The sequence below is a fragment of the Morone saxatilis genome, unplaced genomic scaffold, assembly GCF_004916995.1.
Source record: "Morone saxatilis isolate NCDOM2014 unplaced genomic scaffold, NCSU_SB_2.0 Contig8, whole genome shotgun sequence".
In the NCBI taxonomy this organism is placed as follows: Eukaryota; Metazoa; Chordata; class Actinopteri; family Moronidae; genus Morone; species Morone saxatilis.
Window position 1 is genome coordinate 9,723,378 of NW_023340257.1, and position 21,970 is coordinate 9,745,347.

At 39.3% G+C, this 21,970-nt stretch overlaps 1 protein-coding gene across 1 annotated transcript in view; it reads right to left on the bottom strand.

Annotated features, from left to right (window-relative positions):
• Nucleotides 1-10: 10 nt before the first annotated feature.
• Nucleotides 11-21,970, bottom strand: part of veph1 (ventricular zone expressed PH domain-containing 1) — a 70,191-nt gene continuing 48,231 nt past the window's right edge. Inside the window, exons 12-15 of the mRNA XM_035680059.1 lie at nucleotides 15,008-15,125; nucleotides 4,264-4,400; nucleotides 1,495-1,548; nucleotides 11-1,265 (exon numbers count right to left, since the gene is read on the bottom strand). Of these exons, the coding sequence (XP_035535952.1) occupies nucleotides 1,083-1,265; nucleotides 1,495-1,548; nucleotides 4,264-4,400; nucleotides 15,008-15,125 (492 nt within the window). The 3' untranslated portion in view covers nucleotides 11-1,082. The remainder of the gene's footprint in view (nucleotides 1,266-1,494; nucleotides 1,549-4,263; nucleotides 4,401-15,007; nucleotides 15,126-21,970) is intronic.

The following is a 21,970-nucleotide window of genomic DNA, read 5'->3' on the forward strand; positions in this document are numbered from 1 at the left end:
AAGACTACATTATACTCTCTCTCTCTCTCTCTCTCTCTCTCACACACACACACACGCACACATTATTCCAGTATTGAATGTCCTTCCCATCTGCTGTCCATTAGGCTCCTCTTCTTCAGCCTTCCTGCTTTCAAGAGAAACTGTTCAGTCCCATTATTGCTACAAGTCTTTATGATGTCTGTGAGTCTTTATTGCTAAATACTACTCTGAACTCAAATACATCTCAATCATTATGCATCATTAAACTCAGAAATCCCAGGTTTCCACAGATGCTGGTTTTGTATGGTTGTTGAAGCTCACAGTCGTGTCTGAGCTCAAGCAGAGGGAGTTTCCACACTGTATGGTCCACTCAGGTGAAGATCTTCTAACACACTTATGTACTGTAACATTCATTTATGATGGTCCACAGTTGTAGGTGCATCAGAGTCGCAGTGTAACAGTAAGTATAGCCAGTCACTATTTAAAAAATGTAACCACCCTTCATACTGGTTGGACACACCATACGGTGAGTCTTTTTTGTTTCTAAAAATACTGCATAAGAAGTTGTTTTGATTGTTTCTGATAGGTGCACCGCCCTCAGCGGGGCTGCAGATGTATTCCACTGATTTCAGATATAAAGTTAAACTACTGGCAGTGAGTGTTTTGTGTGTTTGTGTACAGCTGAACAAAATATTACTTCGTGTATATTTGTGCATGCATGAGTTTGCATATGTGCTTGGCATGTACGTCAATAGTAAAGTATGTGTCCTCATTAGTTACATCCGCAGTAGGTAACTTTTACTATGTCCTGATAGTAGAACACAAGACAGATCAGATCAGTTCCTCTGGCTACTCCTGGTGCTCCTAATGGCATTTGGAAGAAACCGATCAAGAAAATTGATTGTTGAGTCTCATTCCCAGGTCATCAAATACCACTTAACGACTTGGGAATGAGACTCAACAATCAACTATGTTTCTTGGCTCTGGTCGTTTTTAGGAGCAGTAGAAGGAGTCAGAGGAACCTGATTATTTCTTTGAGGATATAGTGAAAGCAGATGTATATTTTATAAATGTTATGTACTGCAGCTTTAACTGTGTTGCTCTCACAGATAGGTGGTAGCCTCTCTGTTCTCCCTCTCTCTGGCCTGAGCCACGGCCACGTTGATGCACTGCAGCCACTCCTCAGCATGTTTTTCATCCTGAGCTTTCAGCACGTACGTCTTGCTGTCTGTGAAGATCTCAAAGGCCCGTGGCAGGCCGCGATCACGCCGCTTCTTGGCTACCACCTATGGAAAATAAAAAAGGAGAGAGAGAAGAAGCTTTATGTAGCCCCCTTGTTTCTCACTTTATGGCCGCAATGCTGCTCACGGTATTGGAGATGTCTTCTTAAATTATTTATACTTGGGACTGGGGAGCATTTAGACCTTTCACACAGTAGTAAAGATAAAAAGGTTTTGGGAGCAGACTTCTTGCAGATGAAAGTTTTGTGGGGGATGATGCAACGTAACTTCTCACCTTGACACTTTGCACCTTGCTCAGCTCAATGGGGATGTCATCCAGCTCGTCTTTCTGAGAGGGGTAAAATGAGACCGGTACAGAAACAATCGAACAAATGAAAACTTCAGGTGGTAATTCTTCATTTGCCAACAGCTATTGTTCGATATCAGAGCTGCACAACCTGTGCTCACTGAGTTAATGTAGGATTCAGAAAAGAGATCTTAATAATAAAGAAAACTGAAGAAATGTATCTTTAGCCATGTTAAAAGTCTCTTTGTGAATTTTAACCATATCAATATCTCTTGTTGCCACAATGTCCGATGTTGCCTTCTTATTTCAGCATCACAATTGTGTTATAATGTTTTTTCCAGTATGTACAACCTCAGAAGAAACCTTTCACAGACAATTACAAACAATTACACTATTGTTCTTCTTCTTCTCCAGGGTAGGAAATCCTCCAGCTTTGCTGCACATCGTGTCCATGTTTTACCCCACTAAGAGTCATTTTGAATGTGTGTGTTTGTGAGAGTGGGGAGGTGTGGTTGTGTGTATGTTGCACCACAGCCATGGCTTCTTACCTCATAGTTCGTTGTGGTGGTTATAACCACATAACCAGAGCTGGCTGCAAATCTTATGGCAACAGCCCACATCCTTTCTGTGGTGTGTGTGCGAGGGTGTTTGTTGAAAAGCATTCAACCGAAGTAGACGTGTTCACAGTTTTACCTCCCCGCTGGCTGTGCTGAGGGTCTGGTTTCCCACAGCAGATCCATGTCAGTGGATGTACTGATTTAAATGGACATTTGCTTGATTTTAGCCATGGGATGAAAATAATTCTTTAAGATATTGCCCTTATAATACTTAAACCTCATTAATTTTGTACCTTTAGTGTGTTACTTACTCATTCTTTTAACGCCTTTGACAGCATACATTGAATGAGACAAAGGTGCTGGTATGAAGCCAAAGACTTGAAGGTCCTGTAGTTTGGAATAAATTAAAATGTCCAGACACCTTAGCGTATTTATGTGTGTATTTGTTGAGACAGCAAGATTATTCTCTTATTATATATTATTATAATATTGTATTGTATCATTATTCATATTTGTACCCTGACAAAAAAGTTTGGGATGTTTTTTGTGGGAGACACTCACAACAGTACAACTACACTTTGCTGCTAAAAAGAACCATTTTGTTTGTTAAAATTATTCTTTTCATGATGTGCATGTTTGCTTTTTGAATTCACATCACCTTGCAAATAAAGTATTATGGATTATGGAGCTTCACATTTGCTGAATTATGCCACAGAGAAATACAGCAAACCGTAAATTGGATAAAGGGTACAAGTGCTTGGGCTTAAGTTAATATCCACAACAACTGTATCATAAGTGCTGTGTTAAGTATAGACACACTGAATACCTCATTCATTCTAATTTCCTGTCCCTAATTTTCCTGCATGAGGTCTTGCCAAATCAAAGTCCAGTACTTTGGCATCACTCTCTGTCTGGTCCTAATTAAGGAGAAAATGCAATATTCAAGGGAGGACACACTGGGATCAACAATAACCTACGATAGAAAATAGGCATCCTTCATCATCCACTTGGTATATGCTTGCTCATAAAATAAATGTGACCAGAGCGAGATAACAGGCTAGTGGTTTTGGGGAATGTTTCACACCACTCAGTGTGTCAAAGCTGCTCCATAATTCAGTGTGGAGGAAACAACATTTTTTGGTTCCTAATCTCACTCCCGACTTGGGAAAGGTCTTTCACAACATACCAACCACCTCCAGAACATGCTGGCAAAGACAGACTGAGAACAAAGGCACAAAACCCCTTCCAATTTGTGGCTGCGGAGAGGAATCCATTACCATCTGGATTGGAGCACAAAGACTATTGTTCAGTGTAGAGTTTTACTTTACATTTCAACCACCGGAGAATATCCCCCCCTGTTTCCTGATATTCCTCTGTGATGTCGTGCCTTGCTCTCGTTTTTTGGGGGCTGATTTTATAAACATGGCGCAGTCTAAAGATCAAGAGGATACCCTATCTCTTGTTGGCTGTGAAAATTATTTAAATTACAATTGAGATAAGATAAGATTAACCAAGATATAAGTACGAGTGAAGTAAAGGTTCCAAATATATCTGATTTTTCCACAAACTGAGCTGAAAAAAGTAGTATTAGTAGTTCTAGTGTCAACTTGACCTTATTTTTTAGGAAACTTTTTCTGACCTCAACACATTTGTGATTACGCTGCTGTTTTTGATTTTTCCTTTTTGCACAATAATTCTCTGTTCAGTGACCTCAGCCTTTGTTCACCTTACAGTAAGTCACCAGCACACAGGGAAGTTGGAGGGAAAATTGTGTTATTGCAACCCAGAGGGAAATCTCCTCACCTTTGCGTTCTGTCTTTCTTTCACTCACACATACAACACGAGGCAGTGCCTCCTCTTGTGTGTTTGCTACTTGTGCGTAATGATATCTGCTTTGAGTTATAGTGGGTGAGAGTGACTCATCTTGTTGCTGCATCATGCTTTGGCCTTGGGAGTCCCCCAGGAGTCCTTACCGGGGCCATGGTTTGTTACAGTTGGATTCGCCGGATGCTCCTGAGGGACGGTTAAGCTTATCACAAGATGAGATTTCCACTGTTTCATACACAGTTTCATCATAATCAAATGACACGGAACAGGGAAATATTAATGAGGATTTTCTAAGTGAGAGGCCAGGGACAATGTGCATGTGTGTCGAAGTGTGTTTGTGTGTGAGGAGGCTTCGTTTTCATGGGCTACGTACTGATTTGCCTCTCCGGAAGAGTAGCTGGTTTCCTGCCAAGGTGAAGTAACGGGTTTTCCAGCGCTTGATGAACTTCCAGCGGACCTGCTTCTCCTTCAGCTTCCCCTCAATCAGAGGCTGTCCCTCCTGGTTCACAACTAGACAAACAAACAAACACAGAGAGGGAGAAAGGCAGGAAGAAACAGATCAAAAGAAGAAAGAAAAAGAACAGACAAAAAATAAAATATATTAGTGTTTTTATGTTTTTTTCCCATTTGCTTGACATTCCTGCTGACTATCAATGGATTTGATCTGAAAGGTCACTATGATGCATTCATGAGTCGGTGGGAGGGTCTGACATTTGAGACTTGAATGAATCAGCCATTGAACAGCACTATATTCACAAGCTATATCTTGCCAGAAAATCTCAAAAGCTAAATATAAAAAATGGTTGAGGTAAAATAAACAATGCAGCATTGTCACTGTGATAAGTCATCAATTTCCAGCAAGTTTCAAGACTCTGCAAGCTGCGGTCAGATCCAGCCCACAAGACAATTTCATTAGACCTCCTACATGCTTAGAATTTATTATTAAATCAGGCTAGCAAATTTCTACTTTTCCATGTTTTGCTTCTTTTATTTTACTGTAATCTTTTCATTTTCTATTAAGCCTGTAACATCTCAATATAAACACTTAATGACCAACTGCACTCTGATCTACATACACCAAAATGTGCCTTTTTGGACCCACAAGAAAGATAGAGACACATTAATTGAAAAGCTCGGTCAACCTTCCCCTTTTCCCTTTACTTAGAAATGCTATGTGCATTCAACATAGATGAGCCCAGCACATAGCTAGCTTTAAGTACAGGAGGGGAGAAAGTTGACCGAGGTTTGCAGAACTGTATTGGAGCACAGAGCAAAAGGGGACTTAGGAAGAGTCAATTGTATATGTCAGTGAATGCACCATCTGTCGTGAACCCTCCAGATCTTTTTTAAAAATCTTGTCACAAAGCACCTGTCTGCTTTATATCCCCATAACTTTCTCCAAATAAAGTGCGATAACATCTTTGCATCTGCAGCACAGGACAGCCGCCCTGCTGATCTGAGCCTTTCATCATTTATTTACTGTAAAACCAGCCAGTTAAACATTTTTATAGTTATTGTGTATCTTAAAGTTCTGTTTTCAATTTCCTTTACTTTTATTTATTTCTGTTTCTGTCTCTTTAATTCTTACTCAAAAGCCCTTTGAACTGCGCTTGCATGAAATTGTGCGATACAAACAAAGTGGAACTCTCCCACTTCCAGTCAACATTAATGGGTTGTTCAGTTCAAATCGACAAAAACATTTTATCTCACTTGTGTGTGTGTGTGTGTGTGTGTGTGTGTGTGTGTGCGTGTGTGTGTGTGATCGGCTGGAGGAGAACTCCCACAAAGTCGAGTCTGGACCAGTCTGATTAGAAACACTCACCCACACTGAGTTGGATCAAGTACCGATTTGATTCTGTGTATGTCTGAGCGTATCTCTAATGGCATGCATCGGCGTGTTCATGTATGAATATGGATGTTTTTCTTGAATACAACTTTTGTTCTGACCAACTGATCAATCGAAGTGATCACAGATTGATGTTTAGTAACTGACTGTGTGATATGTGTGAGAGTACTGTGATCTGCCGGCCAAAACACACGCGTATTGGTTGGTTCAGGTTCGGTGCCAATAAAACCAGGAACTTCAGATGTTGACCACCAAACAGGGACACTCTTTGTATCCACGACGATGAGTAAAGCAGTTGAGAGATTACCTCAATCTGATCAGAGTGTGTGTGAATGTGTGGGCAAGCTGGCTGGAAAGATGATTCACAGAGGTGCTCGACGCCAAACAGGACAAACCTGTAAAGGTCATCACAACCTCACAGGAGAAGAAAGAAGAAAGAGAAGCTTTCTTGCTGTTTTTCTGTTTCACATCACTGTAAATGATGTGAAAAACATCTTTCAGACAGATTGTCAAACAAAACCTTGTAGCATTATAAAGACATTAATTCAGGGTCTGAGAACGTTTTATGAGCATTTAATAGTGTGTTTTGACATTTGACTAAATAATGAATTGAAGAATAAATAAAAATAGTAAATTAATTAATAATAATAATCCTCAGCAGCAGCCCAAAAATATAACATAATAGAGACCACCATGCTATGGGGGGCTGTAACAGAAACAAATCTTCCTTTCAAAGGGTCAGTTCACCCAAACCCAGTTTGTCTGGTGGTATCTAGCAATGCAGTTCATTTTGATTTATATTGTCCAGGTTTGGAGATATTAATCTCTGATATTCCTTCCTTCATCCCAGTACAACAGAGATGAACAGAATTTAGTTTGCTTTGCTCACAGCTTTAAAACATTACATTAAAAATGTCACTGTAACACGTCTTTCCAGAAACAATCTCAACAAGTCACAGAACAAAAGCTGTATGTAGTAATTTGAGTGAACTGACCCTTTAATTCCAGAGACAACAGTAGTGCTTTTTTAGGAGATATTTGACTGGATGAAAAAAGTGTGACATTGTTTTGCATTTGTATGTTTTCAACATTGTACTGATGATTCACTGGAATCAATCATGTGAGTAAAACATTTGCATTTTTTTCAAATTGTCTGTTATTGCGTGTGTGTGTGTGTGTGTGGACTTCCTGTCAGCCTGTTTGGGCAGACGCTCTGCCTATATACAACTGGAATCACTCCCCCCATGGTGGGGTGCCGGCTTGTCTGCATCATCTAACAAATATTTCCGTTTTTTCTTTCTTATGAAATAAACTTGTCTGCTGTATAAATCACTGCGCCGTCTCTTTGCTTTGATGAGGACACCTGGAAAGGGATCCCTGGATTAGTTGTCAGCCTCAGGCAGGCACTGTAGTTCACAACCCCTCGTCTGAGACATGCTGACGTCAAACAATGAGATGAGAAAGTAAACAGAGGTGGAAAATAAGTAAGTACATTTACTCAAGTACTAATGTTAAGGTACTTAACTTGAGTATTTACTACATTTAAGTACATTTACTCTTCGACATTTTAGAGGAAAGTGTTACACTCTTGCTCCACTTTATTTAGTTCATAAGGTACTACAAAATATAGTTAACAAATACATTATACACCACCAACCAACACACGCGGCCATGTACACCTCCTAAAACACATAGTTGGACATCATTTATCCAGTTATTTTCCTTGTCTCCCTTCTACAATTGTCTTTTTACCATATTTGTGAATTAAATACAATAAATACACCTTTACATTGTTTATGCAGTAGACTGAGTTAACAAGGTGAATTTATTTAGTCATTTTGCTAACAAAGTGGATTGCATCCCTTACTGATTATAGTCAAAGACAGGACTTTATTGATACCTGAGGGAAAGGATGTCAGCTCAAATAATCAAAATGAGCACTGCGTTCTATCACATCCCAGTGTGTCCTCTGTTTGTTTCTGCTGCATTCACGCTTTTGTTTTTATCTGCACGGCTAGATTATTAAAAACACATTTTATTTCTGTATCTGACTCTAAATAAGGCCTCTTCGCCAGTGGCTCTTGTGCTACATGTTGAGCCTCGTGGGAGAGACAGGATTTCAAAACTGTGACAAGAGTCATGTGTCCAACCCAAATCATTACCAGAAACAGCTGTCCCTTCAAACAAGCCTAATTACACCCTCAGGTTTGAATATGAAGAGACCTTCATGTTTGTATCTGTCAGTTTGTTTAGATTTTATAATGTATGAGTCCATTTGTGTATTAATTTCTGCAGTTTGGTGTTTGTAGGTTTTGGCTTGAGGACGACAACATCAAGATGAGGTGAGAGGAGAACAGTGAGACATATCCTGACAGAAAACTATACCACAGTTGACAGCACACTGACTCACTCTTGTTAACCACCAATGTTAGGAAAAAATGTGGTCGTAAACAAGTTACCCGTGCCCCCTTCTGTGTTAAATGTCAAGCCTCCCTTTTTGAGTGACAGAATTTCATAAGTCGAAAAAATGCCAAGTCATTACCAAGAGAAAGTGCTTTGTCTAGCTTTGTTAAGCTTCAGGAAAGAAAAAGGAAACAGACAAACACACACAAGTATTAGAGATTTTCAGCTGTTGGTTTAATGGAATATTCTGTTGTTAGTAGCAACCACTACTGACACAGTTCAATAGCAACTACAGTTAAACTGACATTGTTAGCTACATCAACGGTGGACAAGCAAATACTGACAGCCATCTTTTGTCTATGCCCCTAATGCCCATGGTGGAACAATTTCTTCTTCTGCCTCTCTCAGTGCACCGCTAGAAACGCATCGCCTGCAGAACCATTGTTTTCCTATGGTACGGTCTGGTGTGCGCTCCTTTCTTGCGCCACAAGTCACTGTTTTCTAGTGGTTTTTGGATGTGCATTAAAGTTAAACTACTTTCATCTTTTCAGTGCATGGCGTGGAGTCATAATTCAGGAGGCACACAAGCCCAACTATATATAGCTAATATCAGCTCCTCATCTGTGAAAGCCAGCAAAGGGAGTGAGTTGGTTGCAGGAGCTTCCCAGGGCAATCGCTCTGGAGAGCACTGGGAGTCCAGACCACAAGAAATTGGTCAGGGAATTCTCCAGTTGGCTCTGGCTTAAGAGGAGTGAGCAATGGCACAACCTGGCCGGCAGAAGAGAGGGAGGTGAGTAGACCCGAGGATGCTGGTACTACTGTCAAGCCTGAGATGTCACGGGCGAGTCAGTGAGACACTGGTGACGGTAGCTGTCTGAGGCTAATGCGTTGCTAATTTTTACAATACATATGGAAAGTTTGACAGTACAGCTTCATTGATGAACATCATAAAACAATTGTCCCTTCTTGTCAATAACGATGTATTAGCTCGAGGTTTTAGTGTCCTTATGAGGAATATCTAGCTGCATTAAATCATTTCAGCACATTCTCATTCAACTCTCCATGTCACTTGGCACAGTGTGATGAATGTCTCTTTAGCCAGGGAATCTCCTGAATTTGAAACATAATTCCTGGAGGTGAAATTTTCTGTCCAGCACGACTTCAATCATTGATAGTGGAATGATGGAAAGTCTTTTTTGGGGTTTTCCATCTTTTAGCAAACAGGGGATCTGTCTTCCAGACATGAGTAAATGTGTGTGCAGATCCACATGTAGAGGCATGAGGGAATAAGGGCATGTTTGTATAAGTGTGTGTATGTTTGCGAGTGCCAAAAATCCACTCAAGGCAATTACAATTCTCTTTTCTCTTGTTACCAGTTACCACAGTAAGTTTGGTTATTAGGTGACGGCATTGTTGTAGCCATCCAAGTGAAAATACTCAACAACGGCAGAAACACCAACAGGGAACGAGAGAGAGCGTACACGTTGAACACACGTACTTGTTCTGGTATGTCCACACACAGTACATGCACAAACACACACACTACTCTGCTCATTACCGCTCACTTCAAAGGAATTCCAGTAGTTAAACTCAACAGTATATCATAAAGCATCACAGAGTTGCAGTAACCACTGGCTCCACTTTGGCCTTCACAATGGAAAACACTTCACCTTTCTCTCTTTTCTCCTTTACCATTAAAACACGAGACAAGCTCCCTGCTTGTGTGCGTAACCTCTGCAGTAATCACAGCGAGCCACTCAGGCGAAGTCAGCAAGTTTTTATTATGGCAAAGCAATATAAAGTAGTATAATGTAAAACGTTGGCCGGTGGCAGCCGGTAATGTGAACAGCACGCAAACAAGGTAAAAATATTGAAAGTGTAATGTGCTGCATTTATGATGAGAATAAAAAAAAGTGGGTCACTTAAAAGTGAAAAGTTCCAAATCTAAATTGCGCTGGGTCTGAAGTCAAGTTGCTACAGTTGTTTCAGTGAGATGAGTCATCACTGTTATTTATTGTAACTTGACCTAATATTCTGGATTAAGCTGGACAGTTTACAGTTGGAAAGTTAAAAAAGTTTCCAGTGGGTTTTTTTCTGTCTTTGACTGCATATTGTGGGTTTTAATGGACATTTTCATTTTGGTGGAAGACAATGTTCACATGTTTCACATCTTCATAAACCATTTGAATTTGTGGGCAGTTTCATGTACATGAGCCGTTTAAAGAGTTTGAACTAATATTTGATGACATGGATACAGGCACTGCGGAAAGGTCACTACCCCAAAGTATAAAAGTCCTCTACAGTATATGCAGAATGTTTTCATTGTGTAAACCAAGAACAACTTTCCTGTAACGCTGCAGACAGTGTAAATTACCTGCCAAATGTGTTTTGATGAGTTTGTGTACTGCACAGTAAAAATGTGTTCCTATTTTGTGCTGCAAAATCTCACTTGATGTGAATCTATATGGTTCTCATAGAGGCCTAGGGGTCTGGAACAACTGGGGACCTTTTTTGTATAACACCCTCTTTTCTATTTGACTACATTTAAATGTCTTAATCTCAACTGCATCATCATTAATTAAAGGAAAAAAATACCCAAAACCATATATTATTATTTTAATATTTCGGAACTTGCACAATAAAGACTACATGGTAATAATGTACTGTATTCACGTCTTTCGTAATATGTTAAAAAGCCCCTTTTCCACAGAGTTATGTAGCCGACTGCTGACAGCTGACTAATGATTGGCTGCGGAGTGTTGGTTCAGGCCACTGAGTTCATGCGACTAAAAAATGTCAGGCCTCAGGTGGTAAAGGTCACAGAGGGGTAACTTATTTAACACAGTAGGCTGTTCGAATACAGTGCAAGATAGATATATAGCCATGTTGGGAGAATTTATTGTTGCAGGTAACACACACATATCAGGACTAAAGTTAAAAATACTGACTGCTAAGTAGCACAAAGTAACTCAAAGTCCTTGTTTGTCTGATGCTCTGAATCTTTCCTTTACAGCTGGAATCACACATACTCGAGCACACAAGTGTACGCTGGCTGCATGTATTCACACCCATACAGTTTGGATGCTCAATTACCTTGGAATGTCTTCATTTCCTATTTCACTAAAAACTCAGTGGACTATGTTTGTGTGTTGGCTATAACGTTAACGGTGATGGAATATGTGTTGTTTTTAACAGGTTTAATGATAGTGATTTCAGTTACAGGAGGTTTGTTTGAGCCTGTCTTTGGGCAGCAGGGCTCTGTCCTGTGTTTTGAAACATGAGTGGTGGCTTTACTATCATTAACAATGTTTTCATGAGGTTTCACAGTGACGTGCCCATTTGTAAAAAACGTGACAGTTAGACATATAATTGGTTTAACGAGAGGGTGATTACTTTGAATACATATCTGACATAAATACATTCATAAGACAAACCTTTAGGTTTATACCAGATGCAGACATGCAGGGCAGTAGGGCCATCCAAGGTCATGAGAACACAAATGTTTTAGAAAAACAAATGTACACGTACACATTTCCAATCACACAATCCCAGTGGGGAAGTACTACTACTCCTTTTCTAAACCCTCCTGTGATGCTGAGAGACTGGCATGAATCTAAAAGGTAATCATCCGTTCCTCGCAGTCATTCAGCTGGCTCAGTGATTACACTGGTTTGTTCTGAGCAGCTGGAAGAATGGCTTTCATTTGGCTTTTATTCTGTTTGGACTGGGCTGTCTGACGTGTATTTGTGTGTGTGTGTGTGTGTTTTCTTGGATACATGTGTATTTAAAGAAATGGGTGATGACAGGAAAATGACATAGAAGAAACAGAAAATGAAAAGCTGTGAATCCAGCTTAATGATAGCTTAAATATATAACTGCATGAATATTAATTCCACTTGAATGGATTAACATCATTCACTAAATCATCTTATATGTTGAACACTGATGACTGTGCTGACAACTGTAGGGAGGCATTTAGAAACCTACGAGTCCAGACCAGGTTACATGTTTGTGCCTTTGTCAGATATTTCACTGTTTGAGTCCTTGTAAATGTTTTCTGGATGTCGGCCTCATTATGTAACTGTTCTAATTCTGCCTGGTGCGTAATGCTTTAAGGCACAAAGTCACAAACCATCCAAATATGTCACTGAATTTGTTGAAACTGGATTATATTTTATGCAGAACATATTCCATGACTCTCTGTGATTTACATAATTTCCTGATGGACAGTTAACAGCTGCTAACTGACACTGTGACTATCTAGTTAGCTCAGTTAGCTGTGCCTGGACTGGGACCTCATCAGAGCATTGGGGGAGTGTTTACACTGGTAGCATAGAACCTTGGGACCGCTGTGTGGAGGAGGTTTAGGGCGAGGGGGAGCCAGCGGGGACGACGGCAACGTAACCAGGCCCAGCAGCCTTTACGCACATCATGACAAGGCGAAGAGACCGAAAATGACATTGATGGAGGAAGCTAAGAAGAGAAAAGGGGAGAGTGACTGAGCATGAGGCCGCCGGACAAGAGTGAATGGCTTTTAGTCGCTTCGTGAAATAAAAGCTGACAGATGGTGAGCTGGCTTTCTGGCGGTTGGACTAGTAAGTAATATTAGCTGGCCTGCTATGTCTTTTGTTGTTGCACTTACTTGATGTTAGCAAAGTTATCGACTTGCTAGTTTTTGATCATAAGTAATGTAATCATATCAGCTGTCCATATTTACAACAGTGGTTTATAAGTGAATTGGGGGTGCCTAATTGCACAGAATGTCAATTTATACATAATGTTTCTTTACCTGGCTTTCAGATTATTTCTACTTTCTACCTGTTTTTAACTACCTAAAGCTATATAAGACGTATAATGTCATTGGGAAAAAGGATGTGTTTTGGTTGCTTTTGGGTCACTGTTGGATTGTAATAAGGCTGCAGTGCTCCTGGCAGTGGAAATTAATACTGAAGTAAGACACAAACCTTAAATCAGAACTAATGGCAGGATCAAAAATAAATGTGGAAAGTAAGGAAACAGTCTTATTGGAATTAACCCTAATCATACTTGAACATTTCCTCTAATGCCAGAGAGAGTGTATTATTAACTCTGACATACAGTGAAAGAGTTTCTCCAGCCAGTACAAAAAACTTGTACCTGACTTGTGCTGGGAAACGTAGCAATGCACCAACAAAAGGCAGGAAAGAAGTAGATTGATAACCAAAGGTGGATGTAAACAATCCTGGTTTAAAAAAACTTCAAACAGGCATCTTTGCAAATATTTTTTTAAGAAGGAAATACACTTGTTTGTTTGTTAGACCTCAGGAATACATACACAATGTGTTTCAGTGAGAAACTGTTAACATAACTTTGTGTACAAGAAAACTCCACAGGGTACCTTTAACTTTAATTAGTATTCCTTATTCTTTCCCATGATTGTAAATATTTATATGTTGTTGTTTGTGAATTTTTTTTAAAATAACAATGTAACTTTATTTTCTTGAGATCTTAAAATAACCTAAACTCACATAAACCAAGTTGTTATTATTGTCATTATTATTAGATAAACTCTGATGTGGTAATAATCCATAATGTGACATTTTCTCCCTCTGAAGCACAAACATGCACACACTAAACTTTAACCGCCTCTTTCTTTCCACTAGTGAATAGCTTCCTGCCTTTTGCTTTAACTTGCTGAGAAATACCTGCTGGCTTCTTATTAGCTGCCATCAAAAAGCCAGAAAACATCATGTTGCTTGTTGGGACGGAGGTTTATAGCTACTTATTAGTGACACTACACTACCCCTGATTTCAAGTTCACTTTCTCAGAAGCTCCCTCCATATTTCTTCATCAGAGCACAACATCTGCCACAAACTGCCCTCTTTGTCTAACTCCTCTTATATAACTAATAACTGCTTCCATTGGAATCTGACAGAGAGATACGCACAGATTTAAAGCTTGTTTCCCAGACTCTGTCATATTTGCTCTCCTAAGGCTAAACTCTCGCTCATCGATTTATAGACTGTAGATTTACACTCTCATCACTCACCTACACACACTTTCTTTCTCTCCACTTGTCAGAGTGGAGAAACAGGTGAGGGACAGCAGGGGAGAGATGCTTAACAGCGTAAATCAAGCCTGAACAGGAAGGTCTGAATAGCGAGGGGCCGCTGTGTGTGAGACAGGTGTATAAAAGCGTTTAAAATGTTTTACATGCTTTTTAATGTGCTTCATATGTTATTTTTTGATATTTTGGTTGCAGTTTATAGTTTTCGCAGCCTCAGTGTGTTGACTTCAAAATCCCAGTCATATGTAACCATGATTAAAGTACAACATGGTTTAGTGCGCGTGTAAAACAAACTGACATAGAGACGTTTAAAAAACAGGACGCCTCCACAACCAGCTCATTGTTGTCCTTGACAACAGTTCATGTTTTTCAGTTTCAGATTTTCAGATTATTTTCTTGGCAGCGGTAAAAACAGAAAATAAGATTCATATATTAATATGACAGGATCAGCTGACATGCTAACACCAGCATTCTTGGGCACAGCTGTGTTTCCCTGGGGTCTGATGGTAAAACCATTTCAAAGCTCCATGAGATGTTTTCACTGCCTTCAAAACCTTCAAGGGGAATAATCTTTTCCCAGAACAGTCCAGGAAAATGGAGCAAAGAGCAGCTCTTATTTAATAGCTGCCAGTCTGATTTTAGTGTCGTTATGAAGGGTCACTGCAATCAGTCAGTCACTCAGTTCTGATTAGTTTACTTTGGAAAAGCGACCCCCCTTAAGTAAGCAATTTGTCCTGATGAAGTCAGACTTGGGATAGTGACCAAATCCTTAAATCACATTATGTTACTGTGTGTGAGTGTGTGTGTGTGTGTGTGTGTACCTGTGGCCTTCTCAGGGTTGTTACACATGAAGCAGAGCCAACCTCCCTCTTCCTCACTGTAGCCAAACAGGTCAAAGAAACGCACCTCTTCTAGCTGAATCTGGAGACTTTCCAGGTCCTGAAGGCAGAAGAAAATAAAAACCTCATATTTATTAAGTGTCCAATGACTATATTTAAACTTTATAGCTGGTATTTATTAGTACTGGCAATAATACTTTTTCACAGAACACCTTTTGACATGTCACAGTAGGAAAAGCCCAAGTGTAAATGTTAAAATGGATGAACTCCATTTAACTGCTTCAGTTTCAGGGTCCCGGTATTGTGTAATCTAGTCCACATTCACACTGTCATGACTTACTGGGACACCTGAGTAGAACAGTGCAACACGTAGCCTACAGTAGACATAATTGCTTTCAATATAATGTCTATAACATGAATCATAGATTTTCTTTGATGTTTTCTAATATATATTTTGTGCAGTTTCCTCTTGTGTTTTATATAACATAAATGAGTTGTCACAAGAGGGTCAGTGTAGAATCCATTTTGAAGGCCCTCTCCCTCATCTGCAGCTTATACAAATGTGGGAGAAGTGTGACAAGATGCAAAAAAAAGATGAATAATTTTTGTAAACCAAATTTTCTCTGCTCACATTTGTTTGCTTGCTGTTTATTTATACTGTACACCTCTGTTAGTTCACTCATAACAATGGTGCATTAGGAGACATTCCAGGATTTCAAACAGAGCACAAGTGTTTTGTTCTTTTTTGACAAGTGGTGTACCGAGATGAAAACCAAGAATAGGGGAAATTTATTGAAGTTTATTTCACAGTATTGTGCTGTATTTCTAGTATCTTACTACACAACACACTAGAAGGAAAAGGATGGAATGGGAAAAATAGAGTTTACAGGAGAGGTGTAACCAGACCGAATAACACTGTTAAAGCTTGTTAAAGCTGCTGTACATGCAGACACATGCACATACGGACAACCAGTGTATACACACAAATGATAAGTGACCCTCATCTCCAAGAGGCACTTAAGAGCTTGACATTCCAGTTTTGCAACTGGGCATCAGTGTGTGTGTGTGTGTGTCAGAATAGAAAGCGATGGAAATCAAGACCCCATTTCAAATCCCTGAAGACCCCCTGCACATGGTAAGAGTTATACTTCACTTTAAATACACATGGACACACTTCAGTGACACTTTAACCCACGAGATAATACGTATTTATCTGGTTTGGAGAGAAACAGGAACATTTAAGGAGATGATGGATTACTGTCATCAGTCTTCATGACAAAGAAGCAGTCATTCTGTGTGTGTGTATGTATATGTGTTGTGTGTGTGTTCATAATGTATTTGCAGAGTTTAACCAAATCTCTTCATATTGAATTTACAGTTTAAATATCCTGACCACCAGCCCAGCAAAATACTCTGCTTCATAATTTCTCTGAACTCTGACCCTGCTGCAGTTACTGTCACATTTTCTGATGATCCATTTAACAACAAGAGTGTTTCTCACTACAGCAGAGGTCAACTCACATGAAACGCCCAGAAGGAGCTGGATTTGAAGGAATATAACAAACCAAGTAGCTGTAATGGCTGAGCTACTAGTGTGTTTGACCTTTAGACCTGTGCCCCCTTCAGTCCTTGATGTTAATGAGTGAGGATGTATACGTGAAAGCCGTAGACTTAAAAACTCTCATTTCAACACACACACACACACACACACACACACAGTACTGGCTACCAACAAGCGCACATTTGATTAAAAGAGTGTCAGAGCATTTAGATTCATCCATAAATCAGAGCTTTCTGTGTGTTGTTACAACTTAAATAATTGAGGTCAAAGGGCTTTGCCTGCGGATACAGATAAACTAGGACCATGTGTGGCTGAAAGAGATGGGCCATCTGTGGATTTACATGAACATCAATATTTGGACATGATTCAGGGGACTGAGTGGTCTTCATGGCACACAAGTTGCAACGGTGAGAAATTTTGATTATGATTACTGGGAAAAACAAAGACTTGACAGAGAAAACAAGAGAGAGACATTAAAAGGTCCACAAACTGAAAGTACTTGTACTTCACTTGATTATTTCTATTTTATACTTCTGAACATTTCAGAGGGAAATATTATATTATTTACTTATATTAGAATGATAATATTAGCATATTAGAAAAAATATATATACTATGAGCTTAAAAAACACAACACATTTGCAGATTTAACTACTGATTGTAATGCAGTTAAAAGGGGACGCCACCAATTTTACAAATAAAGTAAGTTTTACTCAACATAAGGAGTATGACTCCTATAAAGAGCTTTCTAAAGATAAATAACTCTAATGATGTCTTTCAGGTAACTTAGTTTCTGCTTAAGACAAAAAAAATTATAAACGAAAGCCTGCCTTACAAACTGAGAGTGTGGCGTTTGACAGATGTTAGCATTTATCAAGCAGAGAGGGTCTATTCAAACATAGGTAAGTGAAGGATTCAGAGTTTTGGGGTGTGACTAATACTAAAAAATGAGGATATCTTGGCTTATCTTCAGTTTCGACCCTCTATGTGAGATCATAAATAGTACCCATTTGAAATCTCCACCTCGACCAACTAAAACAGTGAAATGCTACATATACACTGAAACATTAGTTTTAGCAATCTAATATTGTAATATACATATAATAAATCACTCATAGTACCCACTTCTCTGCTGAATGAAGTACATTCTACTGATAATACGTATGTGTATATATATGTATATATGTATCTGTATGTTTTTGAATGTGGCACTTTTACATAAAATGTAGAGTATTTTTACATTGTTGTATTTTTACTTAAACCTGACTGATTTTTTTGGATGAATCAGAAACAAGCTGTGAACACAACACTGACATATCATCACCTTTGATAAGTGTCATTTATCATCATTTATTTGGACATTTCTGGCGAACATCAGTCCAATATTCACTCTCCTTTTAGCTCTGATTTTGGTCTACACCAACTTCAGAGAGAAATATTTGCCTCTTTAGCTGCTAAATACTCCACTATGTTTACCAGCTAGTCCCTGACTGTTTGTCTGCTGTTTGGTTAAAGATAATGCTATGAGAGCGGTGAGAGTAATTAAAAGCAGTAAAGTGGACAGCTAAACAATGAGCTGAAACTCATTATAAAGCAATGTAAAGCCGGCAGGAGCTGCAGATTCAGGAGATCCTTCCCTATAGCTTCATCTCTTAGATTGTCCCATTGTTTTCACAATGTAGTTTGATTAAAAATATTAAAATATATCAATTATAGCCGCTTTAAGTAAAGGATCTGAATACTCCATTCACTGAATCATGATCATTTTAGAGACAAAAAGTTTAATCCAGGGCACTCATTCAAGGAAATAATGCTACACAGATAAAAGTTATTAAAGTCAAATTATCCCAGGAAAACTCCCAATGTTGTCACTTGAGGCTAACAAACGGGAAAAGCTTCTGACATTTACTCATTGAATAATTTTGGGCTTTACAATAATCTTGATTCCAACCAGTTTTGGCTTTCAGAGAAAATAAAAAAAGATCTTTTTCTGGATTAGACAATCAGATTCATTGCCATAGACAATCAAAAACATGAAAAATGCCAAGGTCATTAAAATAGCTTTAAAATTGTACTGATTACAAAGCAAAGCTGATCTGAATCATCTATTCAAGCAACAAGCAAAGGAAAGAAAGAAGCGGAAAGACAATGAAAGACAGACTGTGAGTCAGAAGTTGAGCAACAATGCTTCAGAAAAAACAAATCAATGAACAATGAGCCCAAAACTGCTGCATAACACAGTGAGAAATGAATCATTAACAAAGTGAAATGAGTAAGATATCACATATGTACTTCCTGGGTCGATTACCAGAAAACCTCAAACTACAGCGTGTGTGTGCGAGGCTCACCACACCGTAACACCAGCTCACAGGCCATGATTTGTATATGGTTTAAATGAGCCTTTAGGAAGATGTTTATAGTGACAAATTTGCAGCCGGGCAACAGGCGGACAAACTCAGTCCCATATTTGATTCATCAGGACAAGAGAGGTGGATTCAATAAAGAGATGAAGAAACAATGGCTGGATTATGTGGATCTGAATCTAATCTCTCTCTCCTCATATAACCCCCTTTACCCTTTCAATATGGCCCCCTCTCTCTCCTTCTGCACCTCACCTCCCTCCCTCTATCACTGTTTGTAGACCATCATTATAATTTGATCAAGATGCAAGATTGTAACTGCACATGACCAATGACAACTGCATGCAGTTGAAGAGAGCTGTACCGAATCTGCCGTTCCAGTTCCCATATTCAGCTTTAATGTGCTGGTTCATTGAAAGAAGAGAAACAAAACAGTCAGAGATATTTCACTAGTCTCACTTATATTTTAAGTTTTGTTAAAGAGGAACTCCACTGATTTTGCACATTACAGTCTGCTTACAGGTCTGGGGGAGCATGAAAAAAGTTGTGCAAAGCCTTTTTTGGCTCCGGAGAGAGCTCTGAAGTCTGATAAACTGCCTCAAATGATGTCACTTGAGTCAGCATCAGCTGGGTCTGAAGACTACAAGTTTGAAAATGAAAGAAATTTGGTGGTATAGAGTTAAAAAGAAGTGAGAGTATCAGACCTCTGTAGCCTGCTCCTCATCTCTGCTTGAGGCTAGCGTCTCCAGGCTACATAACACACCTGAATATCTGACCAAATTGTTAGTGGTTGCTTTGCATTGTGGGTAATCTAGGGGCGGAAAGAAAGGCGTAGGTTAAAAAAAGATATGTCTGGTTCTGCTGCATTGATTTTGATACAATTGTCCACTGTGTGGCCAACAATGTTAGGATATATATAGGACATAGAAACACATTCTGGGTTATTCTATTTTTTGAAAAAGTGAGTCTCTTCATTTACTGATTAAATCACTATGGTAAACAGTTAATTGTAAGGTAAGTTAAGTTTAGAGTCGCTTCCACTCAAAAATGTGTTTTTCTTCTTGTTTTTTACAGTGTGCAGAATGATGTTTAGGCAGAGTTTGACACTAGAAGGATGTTTTCACATTTATCTGCTGAAAGTGGAAAGTTTCTCTGTGCTCACTGAAAATCCAATTTTAGGGGGCGGAGCCTAGGAGCATGATTTGTGACATCACAAATAGTTTGGAAGTCAAAGAGGAGAGGAGAGAAGATGAAAGATAACTTATCGTATAGGATAATCCTTTATTCATTCCCCACCGGGGGGATGCAGGGGTTACAACAGCACAAGAGCAGAAATAAGTACAGATAAAAAGAGAAACTTAAAGTAAATAAATAATTAACAGTGTATAAAATAAAAATAAGTATAGAATAAAATAGACACTGTACAAATAACAGAAACTGAAACACTGCAGTGGTGCAAACAAGCTTACTTAAAGAAAGGAGACAAAAATCCAGGTATCTGCTGCAACAGGTTGCCTACCGCCCTGAAGTAATAAGAGAGGAGAGGAAGGGACAGAGAGGCATTTTGGAGGTTTCCTGAATAAACTCAACTACAGACGGGGAGAGAGAGAGGACAGTAGGAAGCAAAGGGAGGAAGAGGAGCAGAGAGGGGAGTGTAAATCAGAAGAAAGGTGAGTGGATGAGAAGGGGGAGTGTTGGAAAGGCGAGTGGAGGAGACATGGATGAGGGCAATAAACAAGGCTCAGGTTTTCTTTCTGTCTCTCTTGACAGAAATGTTCTGTCTGGGTATAAATGTATGAAAGAAAACAAGGGTCCTGACACTATATGCAAATATTTCAAACAGGCACAAACAGGGACAACAAGTCTCATATGTAAACCAGATCCTTTTGTTCCTTCAACTCTTTCTTTCTCCTTCCCATGCTGCCCCATTCTTGACTTTTCCTTCCCCAAATGTCTTTATCTATCTCAGCTCTGTCTTTAGCTTCATTCTATCTCTTGGTGTTCAGCCTTTCTACCTTCATCCTCTTCCTCCACCAAAGTTGTATCAACAAACTCTCTCACTCTGGGCAGAAGTAAGACAAAAGCTAAAACAATACTTGTCAAGTATCTCAGGCTTCTCAGGCTTCCACTTTGCTCAGTCTCCCATCATATCTCATGCCATGTCTTCCTTCTCTTCCTCTTTTCTCCTGCCACATCCTCTGTGAAAGTTTTTATTTTACTTCTTCACAATCAATTCCTCTCACCTTCTTCCCCCAATCCCCCCTCTTCATTCCCAGCCACCATCCTCCTCTCTTTCATTCTGCATGTTCACATCTTCTTCCTTGTGTTCGGTCTCTCCATATATCACCGTGTTTTTTCTCTACTTTCTCTGCTTCGGTTTGATACTTCTCTCTCCCTTTTCCTTCATTCATGATGTTTTTTCAGATCTCCACTACACCTCCCTCAAACTTATTTTAAATTTATGTCTGTTGTGATAAACACAAAGATACTGCGGCTCTCCAATTACGTGACGGACTGAAAGACTCTTCAGTTCTTTCTTTACTATTTCCATGCTTTAAACACATTACCTTTTTACTGTTACTGCATCTTTCTCAACCTTTTCCTCTTCCCCCCGCTCATTCTTGAAGCTCTTAACTTCTTCCACCCCTCTCATCTTTGCTCACACCAGCTTTGTATTATCTCTGTGCCATAAAACTACTAACCTCAGTTGTCAGAGGCCATACATAAGTCCCTCTTAAATCTCTGAAGCCTCATAAAGCCCTATAGGCTCCCTTTAAATCTTCCTGTCGGTACAAAAATAATCGATAACCTTTTCTGTCTTATATATGTCATAGCTCCGCATCTCTTCTCTCATCATCTTCCACTACATGTGTTTCTGATTGGCTGACAGCGACAGGAGTAAAGATGTAGGACTAATATGGAGTGAAACAAAGAAACAAGGAAATGCAGAGCATATGGATGGAGGGAAAAGTCATGACCTTCTTCTTCCCTCTATCCTGTTAAATCTCATCTTCTTTTCTGTTT